The 18186-nt window shown below is 36.1% G+C and overlaps 5 protein-coding genes and 1 non-coding gene across 7 annotated transcripts; 3 read left to right on the top strand and 3 right to left on the bottom strand.

Moving 5' to 3' along the window:
* Window positions 1–48: 48 nt before the first annotated feature.
* Window positions 49–4418, top strand: LOC103843846. Its single transcript, XM_033279810.1, has one exon. The coding sequence runs from the start codon at window positions 2043–2045 to the stop codon at window positions 2559–2561; it is 519 nt and encodes a 172-aa protein (XP_033135701.1). The 5' UTR covers window positions 49–2042; the 3' UTR covers window positions 2562–4418.
* On the top strand, window positions 2643–5017 carry LOC103843650 (CRIB domain-containing protein RIC3). 2 transcript variants are annotated; one of them, XM_018654669.2, is made up of 4 exons: window positions 2643–3819; window positions 3912–4016; window positions 4106–4206; window positions 4455–5017. In XM_018654669.2, the coding sequence occupies exons 2-4, from the start codon at window positions 3962–3964 to the stop codon at window positions 4962–4964; spliced, it is 666 nt and encodes a 221-aa protein (XP_018510185.1). In that variant the 5' UTR covers window positions 2643–3819; window positions 3912–3961; the 3' UTR covers window positions 4965–5017. The 2 variants fall into 2 exon arrangements, with proteins under 2 accessions (XP_018510185.1, XP_009118647.1); XM_009120399.3 differs by having other exon boundaries at window positions 3885–4016.
* An 832-nt stretch (window positions 5018–5849) lies between these two features.
* Window positions 5850–10729, bottom strand: LOC103843649 (protein unc-13 homolog). Its single transcript, XM_009120395.3, has 6 exons — window positions 9365–10729; window positions 8643–9304; window positions 8043–8256; window positions 7518–7973; window positions 7257–7443; window positions 5850–6874 (listed from the first exon to the last, which is right to left on the bottom strand). Exons 1-6 carry the CDS (start codon window positions 9977–9979, stop codon window positions 5895–5897), a joined length of 3114 nt encoding a protein of 1037 aa, XP_009118643.1. The 5' UTR covers window positions 9980–10729; the 3' UTR covers window positions 5850–5894.
* A 54-nt stretch (window positions 10730–10783) lies between these two features.
* LOC117128804 lies at window positions 10784–10902 on the bottom strand. Its single transcript, XR_004452196.1, has one exon. It is a non-coding gene; the product is annotated as a U5 spliceosomal RNA (small nuclear RNA).
* Window positions 10903–10966: 64 nt separating this feature from the next.
* On the top strand, window positions 10967–12355 carry LOC103843648 (60S ribosomal protein L23). Its single transcript, XM_009120394.3, has 3 exons — window positions 10967–11183; window positions 11264–11548; window positions 12051–12355. The coding sequence occupies exons 1-3, from the start codon at window positions 11171–11173 to the stop codon at window positions 12173–12175; spliced, it is 423 nt and encodes a 140-aa protein (XP_009118642.1). The 5' UTR covers window positions 10967–11170; the 3' UTR covers window positions 12176–12355.
* LOC103843646 (galactinol synthase 6-like) lies at window positions 11638–17990 on the bottom strand. Its single transcript, XM_009120391.3, has 4 exons — window positions 14230–17990; window positions 13815–14138; window positions 13596–13730; window positions 11638–13507 (listed from the first exon to the last, which is right to left on the bottom strand). The coding sequence occupies exons 1-4, from the start codon at window positions 14560–14562 to the stop codon at window positions 13283–13285; spliced, it is 1017 nt and encodes a 338-aa protein (XP_009118639.2). The 5' UTR covers window positions 14563–17990; the 3' UTR covers window positions 11638–13282.
* Between the last annotated feature and the right edge of the window lie 196 nt (window positions 17991–18186).

Genomic DNA, 18186 nt, shown 5'->3' with positions numbered 1-18186 from the left:
ATTTTAACTATTTTAGATATTTACGCTTGATTATTTGTATATTTTTTAAGTATTTAAACAAACTTAAAAGTATAATATAAATTCTGGATGTTTTTATATATATTAAATCTATAAATAATTAATATATATAAGTATATAAATCTATTTTGGATACCCAAAATACTTCGGTTCGGATCGGATTAGGTTTCAGTTCTTCGAATATCAAAATTTTGAATAATTCGGATATTCAATAAATTTTGGTTTGGATTTGGTAGTACTTATTCGGATTGGAATCGGTTTGATTCTTCGAATTCAAGTTTTTTGTGCAACCATAAGTAATGACATAAAAAAACAAATAGCATCATATTTAAAAAAAAAAAATATATTTGCGTCAAAATCTAAGTACATAATTGAATCAAATGTACATTTTACAATTTGAATAGAAGAATTTTCTATTTTTCTAGCCTATGTGCTTACTAATTAATTTTGAATCAAATTTAACCAGTTAAATCACATTTTCATGATTTATGACTTTGTATTTAGATTTGTTTTCCATACTAATACAAGTATTTTACCCATTTAGTCGATGCAAGCGAAGTAATTAATTTAGTTTTCCGTCTGAACGAAGGTTCATCTTAATGGCAAATAAGTTTGGATAGTTTAACTTTAACATCTTAAATGGAATATTAACTCGCATGGAAGACCAGCGACAAATAATTCATTTGTGTTAGTATTTACCAGAATAATTAACTCATTACGATTTTACCAAAAATATATTGTATAATACAGTAGAGAAACTAAGAAGTATACTCCCTGAAACAAGACAAAATAATATATATATATATATTCTAAAACTGATGGATTACTTTCCCACAAACAATTAACATACCATTAATATCCTTATCAAAATGAACAAAATCATTATTCTTAAATTTCTATTAGGCATTAAAAGCATCTTGCCTCTTAAATTTTCCGTACAATATGTTCGACTTCTATATATGATAAGACATATGTACATACATAATTTTATAGAACATATTTTTTCTAAAATTCTAAAATAAATTCATGCATGTTGACATATGGCTAAAGCTATGCATTTCACCATTATCATATTAACTATGATTAGGCATCGGCACAGAGCAGTTATCCAGAAAAATTTTACTATCCGTGATCCGCTTCGTCCCGTACAAATATTTAAGTTTTCGATCTGTTTCGATCCATAAGATTTTAAATATTCGTTAGTTCGAATATTTGTGACAATTTCAATTATTCGCGGACTATCCAATACGTTTCGTAAAAAAATAGAAATAAATTAAAATTAATAATTATTAAATAATAAAATATCTAAAATAATATAAAATAATAATATATAATTAAAAAATTAAAAATATTTACTTAAAAAATTAATAACTAAAATAATTAATCTAATAAATTAAAAATTAAAATATATAATTATTAAATAGTTTGTATATATAATAATTTAAATATATGTATATATATGCATATAATTAACGGATCGGATATTCGTTCCTAAATTTTTTAGTATTTGTGATTTGATTTGTCTCTTACGGATATTGCATAGTAGTATTTGCTTTTGATTTGTAGAGTTACGGATATCCAGATTTGTTCAAATCAAGATGAATAACGAATCAAATCAGATTTACGGATATTTTTCCCAAACCAAATTATAATGATATCAACAAACATGGAAAATATAATTTCTCAAATAGAAGGATGTCATCATCATAAAAAAAAAGGCTGGCTTCATGCATATCCTATATCTTGCACACAAAAACTTGTAAATATAGGCTTCGAATGTTTTAATCCGCCTCGTATCGCACCGCTAACAAAAATCTTTACATATACCATATATCTATATGTTTTTATAACGGTTAGAACCGCATCGCAGTTGAACCGCTTGTTCCGCACCACTTAATCAAATGTTACCATTCGGAGCCATAATTTTACCAAGAAAAAAAACTTGTATATAAATAGTTCAATATATGTGTCTTAGCTTCTCCATATCATATCTCTCCCTCTAAATCTCAATCCTTTTGCAGAAAATGAATGGTGGATTTGGCATGAGAAAAGATCTCACTCGAGTTTCAAACCCCCTAGAATGTTCTCTTTGTCAGAGAATCTTCTTCACACCTCAAGACCTAATCACACACACCAACACTTTTCACTCCAATCATCATTACTCCAACTTCTCATCATCTGCCGCTGCCCCCGCACCTGCCACCTTCCGCCACTACCCGAACCTTAACCGTAACCCTAATCCTGCTTTCCCGGCAATGAATCGTTCTGACTTGAACAATTACCGTAGTGGTCCTACAGATGAACAAGGGAGGCTTCTCAAAGGATCTGCGGCAATGACTCCGACTAGAAACACTAACGTTTTGTTTGGGCAGCAGGAGAAGCCGAAGCTGATGGATCTCTTTCCGACGATGCCATCGGAAGGCTTACGTACGCTTCCGCTTCTTAGCCAGCTGGAGGAACGGACACCGCAGGATACTGCGACGGAGCAAGGCGGGGCCATCTCGAGTTCCATCGACTTGACGTTAAGGCTGGGTTTTTCTTGATATCAAACAAGCAAAATATGATTCTGGATAAGAGAAACTAGGGTTCTTGATGAAAACCATTAATATGTTGTTGTTGTAGTTGTTGTTATTGTTGTTGTTGCTGCTGCTGTTTCTGTTGTTGTTGCTGTTGGAATGATTATTGTAATATCTATTTTATTTTCCTATAATTAAGGTGTTCTTATGAAAACCTTTCAAAAAAATAAAATTTAAGGTGTTTTTCATTTTGCATAATATCTTGGCCCTAATATCTTCTTGTTTCTATATATTAATGATTGTCAGACGAGAACCTGATGGGACGATTTGATCGAATATTTGCTTTAAGATGTGTTGGCATAACAAGTGAAGAAAAGTTATATAACTTATATTTATTTTTCTATTCCACCATGGTTTGTGTTTTATGTAAGTTGTTGCAGTAGTAGTATCAATGCGACTAATGCGACTTGTAAGTTGTTGCAGTGGTAGTATCAATGTGACTTGAGAAAAATCGAGCTACCTCAAGAATAAAGAATTACTACAACATTTATTAGTAAGTGTAAGTCTAACTCACACCAAGAAACTAGTTTAATGCACTTCTGAAATTTCTAAACACTTATATACTGGTCTAGTACTCTCTAAAGTACAGTTGTGTGATTGTTTGATAGAGTTTGAGTTTTCGGCCTTAATCTTTTTTCTAGATTCAGGACCAGCCGTTGCGAATACCTTATGATAGCCTTAAAGACATAACAAACCAGTAACTAGCGTTAAACCACTAGTTCAATGCACTTCTGAAATGTGAAATCATTTTGCAATTACAATTTCTTCATTCTAGTAATTGTTTCTCCAAATTAATTCAAATTAAGTCATCTCTGCTTTATTCTTTCGACTAGCATGACTGCTAATTCTGATCGACTTGAAACAGGTGTGTGTGCATGCATGTGTATATATGTAAGTTGTTGTCTTTTGTAACTATCAGTGTGTTAGTGGTCATGTATGTCTCCTTAGTCCTTTCTCTCTACCCGGGAAATACTCTCGTCGACTAGTTTTAATTACTTTATTTACCCATAGAGAATTGAGTAAACTGCATCTAATTAAAAAACAAATTGTTTAAAAAGACTTGAAAAAGTCTTTTTGTTGGCAAATTAAATATAGTGCTCTCCTTCTTCTTCACAACCAAGAATGTGTCCGAAACCTAATCTCTGATTCTCTCTCTCCCTGTTTCCAACTTTTTTCTCTTTCGTTTATCTTTCTCTTCAGAAGAAATGAAAATCAATGGATAAAGGTTTAAATTCTATGATCTCGTTAGATTCCTTGTTAAGTCGAACGTTTTTAAATGGTTTTTTACAGAAAACGCTGATTTGCTCTACAAGTCAGGGCTTGGCGCATTCACAGTGTTGCAGCATCTGAACTTCTAACAGAAAATCATGACGACCGTGAAAGGCCTTCTTAAAGGTCTTCGCTACATTACTCAGATTTTCGGTTAGTCTCATCTCATCAATAATTCACAACATTTTGACGTTTCTTGTTGCACAAGTCAGATCTTTATATGATAAATTTTATAATTTCAGATGAAGATAAAGACCAAGATATCCAGATCGGGTTTCCCACCGATGTAAAGCATGTTGCGCACATCGGATCCGACGGTCCTGCAGCCAATATGCCAAGCTGGGTATAATTTGTACATTTCTAAGTATTTATCCGCATATAGGGCTAGATCTAGACACGACAAGATGAAACATTCGACTTGGCTTCCGAATAATAGAAAAATATTATACATAGATTGCATGCATGGCTTAGAAATTATCAAATAAAAAATTATTAAGTAACATAAAAATGTTTATGGCCCTTAAATCTCAGATCTCGTCGTATTAATTAGTATAAGAATACTCATCATTGGTAACTAAATATATACTGTAGATGGGTGACATCAAACCTCAAGAGCATGAGAATGGTCAAGTTGTTTCCCGAGGAGATGTGACCAACAATCCAATAGGGGAAGGAGTTGGATTACAAGAGCTGTTGCCTCCTCCTGAGAAACTGAAGCACAAGAAGACAAGGCGTAAATCCGAGACGACCTCACAAAACGGTTCTCCTCCTAGGAGAAGCAGCAACGTTTCAACATCGGATATGCTACCAAAACATTCGAGACGTCACAGCAGGAGTAGGCACGGGTCAATGGACTCATCGAATGATCCATCAGTCAGGAGGAAGCGTGTTGTCTCGGTTAACGAGGCAGAAGGTTCTGATCCTCTTTCAGATAGTTCCACTACTCATAGAAAATCTACATCGCGTCATAGGAAGGTGAAAGGATCCGGAGGAGGAGGAGGAGGAGAGGTCTCCATGAAGAAGACGAAAGCAAAGCCCGAGAGTTCTATTGTTCAACCGGTCGATGTATGTAATGATGGTAATACCAGTAACAAAGACTAAAAACATAGAATGGTTTTGGTGACCTGTGGATGTGTTGAGTGTGTATGTATGTGAATAGTCTCGTTTTTCTTGACCGATCCATAGAGAAAAACATTTTTGTGTCACAAAGGCAATGATTCACCACTAGAAAGGTTGTGATAGGAGATATTCAAGTTGTTGCAGTTTGGTTGAAACAGTGATATTGTACAGAAAGATTGTTGGAAATAGCTTAAGATAGAGAATATGTATATCTTGCGGACAAGATATTATTACATTTTAAATTCGGCTATAGTGTAAAGTTCAGGAAGCGTATTATATTAGAAAATTTTAAAATTCGGCTATAGAGTAAAGTTCAGAAAGCATATTAGAGCATCATTATCCCATCAATCATGAAAGGTTGCTTAATTTTTTTTTGTCTGAATAAAAAAATAAAAAAAAATATCAATCGCGAGCCGTCAGATATTTATTTTGCATAAAGAAAAGATGTTGCTTGTGTTTTTAGTAGGGCCCAGACCATAAGCAACTTTTTTTAGAGGGATAAAGATATTTTTATAATATTCGATTGAGATAAATTATATTTATAATTAAGATATGTTTAACTATCGTATATATACATATATAATTTTATGTATTTATTAAGACACAAAACAATAATATAACTCCCTTATAATTTATTCTTTAATTCTACAAAGATCAAAGCTAGGAAATGCACTTCTGGATTTTCTTTATAAATTTTTGGCGATGTTAGAGAAGGACTAATAAACATTAACGATAGCATATTCAACTATAGAGATCAATAATCATAAACCTTTGGAACAAATTTTTTTTTTTCTATTTATCTGAGAAACTTATATTATACAAGGAAACGAGTATTTTATTGAAACGGCTCATTTAAACATAATCCTGAAACTCATACACACACGACGGATCACATCTTATATATGGAGACAATCATCTTCGTTTACCTAGCTGGAACGACTTCTTCAAAAACTGATTAGCAACACGATCATCTCTATAGCAAAGAACTCTCAAGATCGTGTTCGGATCCGACCTGTTCCATCTCCCAGTCGTGGGAGGCATAGGAAGCTTTTGTCCCGTCCCGACCAAACCCATCCCGCTTGACTCGCACGTCACGATGCTAAAATCTTCCATAAGCTGCTCCGTTGGTTGACTCATCAACTGTATAACTCCTTCCACCGTCTCCGCCTCCCTATCAACCACCTCTTCGGGGATCAACCCTTCGCCGCAAGTGCAATAAACCTTCTTCAAACTCTCGAAGTCCTCCTCGATAAGCTCGTGGTCGCTTCGATAGAAAACTCGCGAATGTCCTCCCGCTAGCAAAACCGTTAACACCACTTCGAAAGAAGCCTTCATGACTTCTCTCATCGCTAACGCTTGCGCTCGGTCCGCAAGAATCGCTGTCATTAACGTTAGGTTCTGTTTCAAGATCCGTAACGCGGGTTTGATCCTCGCGTTAGCGACGTCTCCTGTGTAGAGACTCTCGTAGAACACTGAGTACGAATCTAGGAAGATTAGCCTGTAAGCTGCAACCTCGGAGACGTGCTGACACGCGGTTTCGATTCCCGCTTGCGTGAAGTCGAAGTAAGAGGACGAGTTTGTCCTTTCGCGGTAGCGTTTACGTGCCGCGGGGAGGACTTTAGGGTTTAGCGAGAGGGCTTTGTTGAGGGAGTGAAGTTGAGTGCTTAGGAAGTGTAAAGTGTTGAGACGAATGTAGAGGCGTTGCGTCCCGCGGCTCGTCGAGGGGCGCGGGTGGTTGCCGTCGGCGATAACTGGTGCGCCGCCGCTGAGGTTGTTAAGATCTTCGCCGGAGGCAGTGCACGGTGTAGCTTTCTTCCAAAGCTTTACGAACTTTGAGTCTCTGTTGCATCTTGTGAGTGGAGGAAGTGTAGGAATGTAACTCTGTTTTGAACCTGACATGATAAAAAAAAACAAAACCATCAACTGTCGGATTTGTTTTACATTTTTGTTTTTTTTTTAAATACGAGGAGGTTTAGGGCCGAGGCCCATAATCTATTTAGGGCATCTTTATCGGTGGGATGAAGAGACAGGGAGAGAGAGTCCTTTGTTTTGTTTTTTTTTTTTTTTGGTCATTGGAGAGTAAAGGACAACTCTTAATTAAGGGCTTTTCCCTTCTCTTTCTTCTTCGGTTCCCACCCTTTTTTCTTAAAAGATGCCTTAAGGGACTCCCAATACAGATCCCCTTAGACCCGAAACCACAACAAGTAATATTAGTTTTGTCTCGGTGTCATTTGAACCGGGAATTTTTTAAAGAATTTTTGTTTCTTGACTTACCACAAGATGCAACAAAGGCTGTATATTCTTGGAATAGTTGTTCCAACCCTTCAGCAAGATCATGAACAAGATCCTCTGTAATACCAATAGGGATCTCAAAGAACTCATCGATGGCATCCTTAGCTAGCTTCATCAACTCTCCAGCAGATTGTGCATATGGTTCTGATTTAGATTTAGGGTTCCATGTCTATAAAATGAAAGAAAAACAAATATTTAATAAGGTTACTTGAGTCGCAAGATAAAAGATTTAGAGAAACTTACCTCAGCTTCCTTTGCTCTACTCAAGCATTCATGAACTGCTTTCAACTTCTCTTCAGTCCATTGCTTTAATAGGCGTAGTATAATCGAGTCAACTTCATAAGGAACCATCTCTCTAACAAGCCCTTTGCCTCCATCATCACACTCCTCTGATTCTTCAACCACCATCTGTACAAGAACCTTCTCAAGCTTCCCGGCCGTGTGCAGAACTTCAACAGTCTCTTTAGTGATAGTGGACCGACCAGCTAAGTACTGCATCAAGATCGAACCGTAACACTGGTGTAGCGAAACAGAGGCAACACCAGCTGCAACTGAATACCATCTTTTAAGTATAGGGCTAAAACACTCTCGCTCACGCAGAGCAAGCTCCTCTGTCTCTTTAGCTAGTTCAAGTAACATCTTTGCCGCCTCTTCTCCTTCCTCTGTTACTGCAGTTTTGGTCTTCATATTCTCTATCACCTGAAAACGAATATGATCTCAAGAAACCATATGAGAAAAAAAACACAAGTGACTTGTTGTACAAGTTACCTTTGAGAAAGAGTTTTTAATAGATGCTCTTATATAGTAATCTACTCGATCCCCTGAAGAATCCACCAGTTTCACGTCGCCTTTCTCTTGACTATTCCCTTGAGAGATCGTCACGTCTTCCCCTACAATCTTAGAAGAAGACAATGCTAATGGTAGAAGATTCTCTATCAATCCAACGTTCCCTCTTTGAAAATAGTCATGATAGCTCAACAACCTAACAAAAATGTTCAAAAAATCATTAGGTTTTGTAGAAGATTAACGAATATGCAAATTATTATCAGGGTCTAGGCGTTAGCGTTAACCAATTATTAACTGATTTTTAAAATATTTTACATTTATATTAAATTTTAATTTATTTTAATGAATTTTACAAATTAAAAATATATATAAGCTAGAAGTTAGAAAATTTTGTGTATTTTATGGTACACTATTACTCAATTTAACCGATTTAAACTAATTTGGATTGATATAAAATGATTTAAGGAACGGTTTAAACCGACTTGAATCGCACAAATCAGATTTTAATAAATCATAAATCAAACATTCAGAATCTGATTTGTTCTTGTCTGGTCAAGTCCATTATAAGTTGAATGTAAATACCTTTTCTCAGTCCATCCTTGCATGGAAGCCAATGTTGAGGTCAAAAGCTTCACGTATAGAGCCTCACGATCAGACTTCTTGGCGTCATTAGCAACTTCAGCCAACATAGCATGAGAGGCACCAAGCAAGTCCGGCTCCATCTGAGAAGTCACAATGTACTGATGGAACAAAACCCAAGTGAAACACAAGTTGTGTACAGGCCGTGTGATTCCCAGCATCGACCATGTCTTCTTCATCAGTTCCAAGAGCTCATCTATCTCATCAAGGACCAACGTCTCATCACGAATATCAAAAATAGACTGCAAAAGCGCTACGTAAAGATGAACGTTAAGAGGGTATCCATCAGCCCAATGACACACGTCCTGGTTGGCGTTGCGACAGGCTAATGAAACCACAGCGTTACAAAGCGTGGACATTGTCTCTGAGGATTTTCCTGTGTCTATGGGTTTTGTCTCGCTTTGTCGGATGATTTCTCGAAGACGCATGGCGAAGTTGTTGGTTTTGTCAAGAGGGATTGATGGGTGAAGGAGAAGACCAGCTTCAAGAACTTTAAGCTGACGTCTTTGCCATATCTGATACTCATGTACATCACCAAACTCTGATGTCTTCACGTGGCGGAGAAGCTCTAAAGGAAGGATTATTGTCTCTGCTCCCCTACCAGTCTATAAAAAAAACACATTTAGTTTATTGAATTAATCAAGAAACAGAACAGAGGAGCTTACTTGGCCAACAAGCGTCCTCGTTAGGGTTTTCCTGAGCCGAGTGTCGCCTTGTTCAGTTACCCTCATTTGCTGCCTCATGATTTCCGCAGAGGTTAACGGTCGTCTAGGCCGAGAAGGCGGGACGGTCAAGAACCCAGCACCTTGGCTAATGTGTAAGGAAGAACCACCACCACCACCTCCTATGCTTCCATTACCAGGGGAGGAAGGAGCTGACTTGGCTCCCAAGGCTGTCCCTATCGTCGTAGACATTCGCCTTGAGGGAGATCTTTTAAGCATTTTTAACCCTAAGGCTCTTTTAACTCGGCTTGTTGGTGTTGTCACCACTTCTTTCCTTCCTAAAGATCCGAATCCAGACCCGGATCCTCCTCCTCCTCCTCCTGCTCCTTCTCCTTGATTGTCACCACCATTGTGCTTGGAGTAGAACGTGAGAGCAGTTCTTCCTCCAAACCCTGGTGACGATCTACACGCAGCGAAAAAGATCTCGTACGCGGTCTCGCGAATCTCATCCCGATCAAGCCCGTCAAGCTTCCCGAACGGCCAGAGAAGATCAGTGTCGGGACAAACAACAGAGTTAGCCATGTCGGAAAAGGACTCCCTCCGGGAATGATGAACCATCGCGGAGGGGAAGCAGGTAGGCAAAAAGAGAAGATCAGAGGGATTCAGGTCTATCAAAATCAAGAGAAAGTGAGGAGAGAGACGGAGTTCTTGGTTTTTAATAAGGGAAACGAAATGAGAGACAGAGAGAAAATGAAGAGGTGGAGACAACTTGGAAAAAGCTAAACGACATCATGTTTCTCTGTCCTAAAGGAAGAAGAGAGGATGTGAGAAAAGTTAGGAGAGGTACTCATGATTTAACTATAATTAGCATATCTCCTATTCCAAGAAACTTTTATCAAAGCCAACTCTTTCTTAATGTATTTTTTTTTTCATATAACATGGCTTTGCTAACAACAGAATCCAGCATAAAACATCAACTGCATTTTAGTTAGATGCTTGTTTCTCAACATAACTTTTCACCTTGCTGTTGTTGACTTGTCAGGAAATATAAGATAAGATTTTGGTCGTTACTCAGTATCAATGTTGTCTGAAGCAGTTTCCTCTTCCAGTTTTGAGTAGAGAAAACACAAGACCTCTTCACTTTGAGAAAGAATCTCATGATCTTGAAAAGTTTGAGCACATAGTATAACATGAAGAAGGAAGAATCAAGAAGTATGCTTTATCAAAAAAAAAAAGAATCAAGAAGTATAGACAAGTGTTCTCACTATTCATATAAATACATAGTTTCCCAACTACATAATGGTGCAGATGCAAGAGCTTTTACCCTCCTCCTACATGACCACTATGATCTATAGAGATGATGAACACAACAGCCAAAGAACATAGCCAATAACCGTAAACACTTGGACTGGTAGTTGATGGGTTCCACAGTTAAGTGGAAACCCTCCAAAAATAGGCGTATGCCACTTAAGCATGGAGAGCACACGGTATTCTTTAGTAAAAGGCGAAAGAATAGTTCGCTTTGTGCTCACCACATGGCTGCGTGATCTTCAAACGAACCAACCAGACCGTTATTTATAATACAACGTCTACTGATAATCACTCCCTCTTTCCCGATGTGGGACTGAGAAACAAATAACCAAAAGACGCTACTGTATTAAAAACCCTTCCTGGGCTTTAATGGGCCTTAAATATATTCTAAGAGTTGGGCTTTAAAACACACACAAGTGATCGTCTTCTTCCATTTAAGCTGAGCTCAGTGAAAAACCCTAATATTCGTCCGTCAGATCTTTGCTCAAGCCGTCAACAATGTCGAAGCGAGGTTCGTTCTCATCTTCTTCCTCGAATTAGATATTTCACTGCTTATACATTGCTTTAATGGAGTTTCTGCTAATTGATCAGGACGTGGAGGAACGTCGGGTAACAAGTTCAGAATGTCCCTTGGTCTTCCCGTGGCGGCGACGGTGAACTGTGCCGACAACACCGGTGCCAAGAACCTTTACATCATTTCGGTGAAAGGAATCAAAGGTCGTCTTAACCGATTACCTTCTGCTTGCGTCGGCGACATGGTGATGGCCACCGTCAAGAAGGGAAAGCCTGATCTCCGTAAGAAGGTTATGCCAGCTGTCATCGTTAGGCAGAGGAAGCCGTGGCGCCGAAAGGATGGTGTCTTCATGTACTTCGAAGGTAATAATAATAATATACTTTGATTTGCTTGAGTTTGTGACTTAAGTGTTCTGTCTTATTGATAGCTAGTTTTGTTTTGTAATGTCTTGAAGTGACGTTGATTGATTATTTCAGACTGGTGTCATATTCACCGACACATTTTAAGAGGGTGTAATATGCAAAACAGTTCTGGTAAACTTTAAAATGTGTTCCATCGTTACAGATGCTATGATGCTTTAAATGCTTGTATCTGCTCCATTTGAACTCGAAATTTATTTTCTTTAGGCAAATTTTTAGTGATATTTTATGACTTAAGTCAAGTATCCACCGACACGTTTAGAGGGTGTTGATACGGTTACAAGTCTGGGAAATTTAATCTGTGTCCTTCGTTACAGATGCTTTATTTTTGCTTGAACGCTTGCGTCTGCTCCATATGGACTCTACATATCTAAATTTGATTTTTTTTTTGTTTCTTTGTATGTAAATAAATACTAATTTGTTGGCTTGTTTGTTCATTGGACAGATAATGCTGGAGTCATCGTCAACCCCAAGGGAGAAATGAAGGGTTCTGCAATCACTGGTCCTATTGGTAAAGAGTGCGCTGATCTCTGGCCGAGGATTGCTAGTGCTGCCAATGCCATTGTCTAATGATCAGAGCAAGAAGTCTTTTGCTGGCGTTTGATTATCATTCTGAATCTTGTTTGAGTTATAATTATATCAAAAACAAAATTTGAGGATTTTGGTAGAACGTGTTTTGACATTATGGCGTAATGTTCGACATTTAAATATTTTTGGTTATTTAGTCATTTGGAATCTTGTTTACAGTTACATCTTGATTTGAGATATACTTAATTAGTAAAAACTAAAAAGGAAACAGTTCCTTTCTTGTTTTGTTTCTTACGTGCAACCCAAGGAGCTGCGGATGATGTTGATGCTTGTAAACCTCATAGGCATTCTAGTTGGTGTTGGTTATTCAGCCATCAACACAAAAAGTTATTTCTAGATCACCTCCCTACAAACTCCACGGTCAGTTTTGCTACCATCATCGTTGTGCAAACTACCCCTCATTAGCATGCCAGATACATGCTAGTTTCTGGTTATTTAGACATTTGGAATCTTGTTTATAGTTACATCTTGATTTAAATCTTGTTCATTATTGGGCAATCAACTTGAAACCTACACAAGGTGATACACTTGCACACGTCTAAATAATGCCCAAAAGCATAAAGATGCAACAAATTAAGTAGCAGAAGAAAGAGTTGCCTACTAAATTGATTTGTCCAGCTGAAAACTCAATGAAAGGAAACTTGGCTATAAAAGAAGAACCAGTCCTAGAAATGACCAACGCAATTGACAACACTGGACTTGAAGAGGCTAGAGACTATTGATAATATTCATAACTATACTAAAAATCATCTTAGCTTTTCGAACGAATATAAATTAAATTGTTTTGCAAAAGAATGAACGAATAGTTCTAGAGAATGAAAGCCAAAAGAAAGTTTTTATTATTGATTAATGATAAAACAAAAGAGATACAAAGGCATGCATGGTTGATCAAGGTCGGCATTGACACAAAACGCAAACCAAAACACAAGACCAACCACCTCTAATCTCACAAACATAAAGCTCAAACGAGGTCGCTATATATATAATTATGATAAAATTATATATATAGCTAAACCTTTCTTAAAACCAAAAACAGAAACAGAAAAAAGGTTGCATAGTAATATAGTATAGCTTGGACTAAAAGATTGGCTATGCTGCTGAGGGGGCAAGGCTCGTGAGAACATCACCATCATCAGACTCCTTGGTAGCTAAGACTGCAGTAGTGATCGGATTCAACTTAGACTCAGTTTCCATAAAGTTCTTGTAGTCCAAACTTGGATCTTCATAAATCTCCCACCATTTCTTCACCAGCATTTTTATGTCTTCACGCTCCATGTGCTCTTCGGTTTCATCATATTTCCATGGCTTTGAGCCCTATAAAATTGATTCAGACCTGAGTCTTTTATATATCTAAAAATAAGACAAGAAAAAGATTATGGAATTAAAACAAATTAAAACGTACATTTGCACAGTAATGGACCACGCGGATTTGGTTAAGGTCAACATGTTCCGGGTGACGCCATAACATAGCCAATACAAGGTTGTAGGTGGAAGGAATTGGCTTGTAGGTGTCTCTGAAATAGATATTCAGAAAATCCTACAAAAGATAAACAATAATATTAACATAAAATAATGAAACCTCAAATCAAATAATGAAAAAAAAAGAAAGATAAAACCAAACCTGTTCAGCAAAATACGTTGGAGTAGTGATCTGAACAACACGAAGGAGATCCTCGTACACGACAAGATTTGGCTCAAACAGTAACATACCAGCGTTGAAATAGGCAGGCGGCGGAGAACCGAGAGTTTCCACCGGCCATGTCACCTTTTCAGGTGATTGTTGGCAGTAACCGATCTTGTACTGAGTAGTATTGCACCATGATATTTCGCAAAAGCAATCTTTAACCGCGTACAAGTAACCGGAAGGAGTGTCGAAAAGATGATCGATGTTACCAAACACTTGAATATCTCCATCCAAATACATCACCTTCTCATATTCCACAAACTGCATTATATATAAGTACGTTGTTAGATATGCTATTTTCAACATGTAAATAAAGACAAAAAATGATATGTTCATATATTATTTTTCTTGCCTCCCAAATACGAAGTTTGGAATAGTTGAGAACAAAATAAGCCATGGAATAACCGGTTTTGTTCTCTGGAGGAACGACCGGTACAATCTCACGGATTATGCATCCTTGAGCCACCAAAATTTGACGGTGTTCCTCAGGCACATCCGGGAGACAGGCCACCACAAGAGGATAAGCTGACTTCACCTTACGAAGTCCTTTGGCTAGACCGACCACACCCATCCAGTAGTCTTTGTTGCCAGCGAGGAAAGTGACGTAAGCTCTTTTGCCAACATTGGCATTCATTGTCACGTCAGCTTTGATCTTCTTTTCGAGAGTCATGTTACCAGTAGCCATCTCAAACGATTAAAAAGAACTTTTAGAAATTTAAGAGGTCGTTTAAGTGTGAGGAAGATAGGAAGAAGTCATCTTATTATATAGCAAGAGAGATATGGGAATTAAATGAGAGATTAATTACGGATTCAATATCCTTTCAATAATTAATACCTACGTATTTATAGAAATGATGATATTTGATTATTGATTTTTTAGAAAGGATCGTGCAAGACTTTGTAGCATTCCATATCTTAAATAATTTTTAATTATGCATACAGAATATGAAACCTCCAAGTATGGAAACGTAGATAAAATACTCCAAGATTTTCCAAATTTAATTTCCCTATTTATGGAAATCTGATTGTTTCAAAATATTGAAGCCTCCAACTATGGATATATCAATAATATACTCCACGATTTCATAAATTTAATTACTGTAATTATAGAAATTGGGTGGTTTCAAATATTGAAGCCGCTAACTATGGAATATGGATATTACATTTGAAGCCGCTAACTATGGAATATGGATAAAATATGTAATATCTATATCCGTAATAAACGTTTTCATTCATCTTGATTTGGTCGCTATATATCCGTAATAAACGTTTTCATAAGAGATTAATTACATCGTTGGGAGATTAGGTTTATTCTGTCATTTCTGAAAATACCCAAGCTTGCTTTGCATCGTTGGGGCTATATGATCAATGATAGTATAAGTCTAGGGGCTATATGATCTATTTTTGGCCATTGTATACTTTTACATATATATAGTCAAGCAATCTTTACTCGTTTTAGTCATTACTTTCACACCAATTATTATTCTTACTAGGATCCAACCCGCCCTTCGGGCGGGAAAGCAACAAACAAAATAATATAAATAAACCTTAAATATTTATTTTATTCTCAAGAAAAATAAAAATAACTTTTTTTTTATTTTTACCATAATTTTTACTATTTGTTTTAGTATTATTTCTATACAAACCATTTTTACCATTAAAAATAAGAAAATATAATTATTTGACCATTTAAATATTTTTTATCTTGATTTTAGTAGTAAATATAATAAATTATTTTTAAACAGTAGTCGATTCTATAGAACACAGTAACATATATTATTTTCTCTTTTGTACGTTAGTTTAATGAATCTAGTGACACTATTTTTTTTTTTTAAATTGCTAATTTAAACTATGTAAAAATACCAGTTTGAAAAAAAAACTATGGAAAAATAGCAGACTCATTATTAATAAATTACTTTAAATTAGGTAATCAGCATGAAAACCTCATCATAGTAACTATTATTCATTAGTGCTCGGAAACAACCGTCTTTCGTCGTACATATGGATGCAGAACTACCACTTTGGTTTACAGAGTCAACATGAGTTTGTGAATGTTTACTGTAAAAAAAAAGTAACTATTATTCCTTATAAATATACACGTTTGTTTGAATCATAATTATGTTATTATATTTGAAAATCAAATAAAACTATTTAATAATTTGATAGGAAAATGTATTATTAATTTAGAAATTTTCAAAACTCTAATGAATTTCTACAAAAATTATGAAAATATATATTCAAAATAGTGTATAATTTTCTATTTCTTGTATTAATTCATAAGACTGTAGATGTTTAACTTAAAAATAATAAAATAAATTATTTAAATTACTTAAGTAACTAATTTATAGAAGATGCTAACATATATTCCAATATGTTTGGGTTATATGCTAATTGTGTAGAACTTATAACAGTTATAACATGAGAGAAAAACTTTATGACGTTTTACAAAATTGAAGTATGCATTTATCTGAAAGAGAAAATAATTACGATCTAATTGCTTTTTTTTATCATAGTTACTTAGTTTTGATGAAAATAATGGATTTTATCACAACGGATTAAAATTTATATTTTATTTTTATATTTTTATTCTTGGTTTTTAGTTATATGTAAGAGAATATATATATATATTTGTTTTTACGTGCATGAAGGAAATGGTGAAGGAGGAATAACCCAAATTAGACAATGATAGACGATATGATGATCATGCACATGAGTTTCGGGAATCGTCTCGTTAATTTAAACTATTTGTAGTGAGTGATTGATAGAAGTGGTCACAGATGAGCCGCTAAAGCAATACATTCTCTACACCAAAACTCAGGACTCGAGTGTTGGTATGTATTTTCTGAACAAACCTTGCAGCCTCTAGAGCTTCGGAGATTGTCATGTGACGGTAATAAGAGGATAAAATTTTGTTGTAGCGGCTTCATGCACCTTTCTGCACCCTCATGTACAGTCCTCATAGTCCCGTGGACAGTCCACTATCTCTGATAGGCTTTGCAGTAATGGCGAGGCTGGTTTATGTTGTTGTAATAACAGAACTTAGTGTCCATGCTCTTGCATCTTGGACACGGCAGAGTTTTGGACCCTTCCGGGTTTTACAGTCTGTCGTCTGTTGATTGTTCTCGTCAGTCTCTCTGATCCGTTAATGTCACCTCTTCTTTGTCTCCTACTTCTGTCTCTGATCACTCTGGAGTTACTTGCTCTGTAGATACCTGGGAGAGGGGTAATAAAAACATTACTTTAAGAACACTTGCAATGAGTCTATAATGATTTCAACAGCAAACAAAAGAAGATATGGTTGCTCAACTATGTTCAACAGGAAGCTAAAAGAGAAACAAAGGTTTTGTAGAAACAATCTAAGAGAACATAATCAAAAAGACACAATACACGAACAAACATAGAAATAAAACAAAAGAAGTGCCCAGACTTTCAAATCTAACGCTGACCAATAGGGTATGTCATTTCAAAAGGCAATAGCAGATCAAAATTTTAGTTTCTTAAGCCCACACAACATAATGTTCTTAAGGAACTGGAACAAATATTAGAGAAAAAACATAATAAAATTAAATTATATCATTGAGGGGACATGAAAAGTTCTTAAGGAACTGGAACAAATATTAGAGAAAAAACATAATAAAATTAAATTATATCATTGAGGGGACATGAAAACTCCACCTTTTGACTCGTCTCAGCTTTTCTTCTGCGACATTACGTGCTTTCCATAAACCCATGAAACGTGGCACCACCATCTGAGGACTACTGTCAAATTTTCAAATCGTAAAGAAATATATGGGATAACACCACCGTTGCAAATTGTGTGTAGTAAAGAAGGAATATGATTGAATCTCGTGAAGCAGAGAGATTTCTAGAGGTTCTCATCTCTCCTATTTATAGTCTCAGGAATTAGAGATTTTTGATGGAAGTTGAGAAATGGGTTATTAAAGTCGACATAGTGGGAGAGCTGGACAGAGAGGTAGGTAATGGAGAGACGTTGTCAAGTGGCTTCAATGAGGAACGATAGCGTTACACATGGGTTCTGAGATCGATGGTGGAATATAGGACACTAAGAAGACTACGCTCGAAGAAAGAGAAGGTGTTTGACGTGGCAGAAAACATGACGTCGGCGTAAAGAATACACACACAAACATAAGTATGACATGTCACTTTAATTGGTCAGGAATATTTCATCTGATGTGGCACCCCTTAGAAGCTCTAAAAATAGCTTCTTTTATATAGTAGGATTTGAGCCATGCAATAAAAAAACACGTAAACATCGGTGCATTCATCACTTATGCCAACTTGGTTCTTA

This window comes from Brassica rapa, chromosome A09 (assembly GCF_000309985.2).
Source record: "Brassica rapa cultivar Chiifu-401-42 chromosome A09, CAAS_Brap_v3.01, whole genome shotgun sequence".
Lineage (NCBI taxonomy): Eukaryota > Viridiplantae > Streptophyta > Magnoliopsida > Brassicales > Brassicaceae > Brassica > Brassica rapa.
Note: the sequence above shows the minus strand (reverse complement) of the source record. Positions and strands in the feature narration are given on the sequence as shown.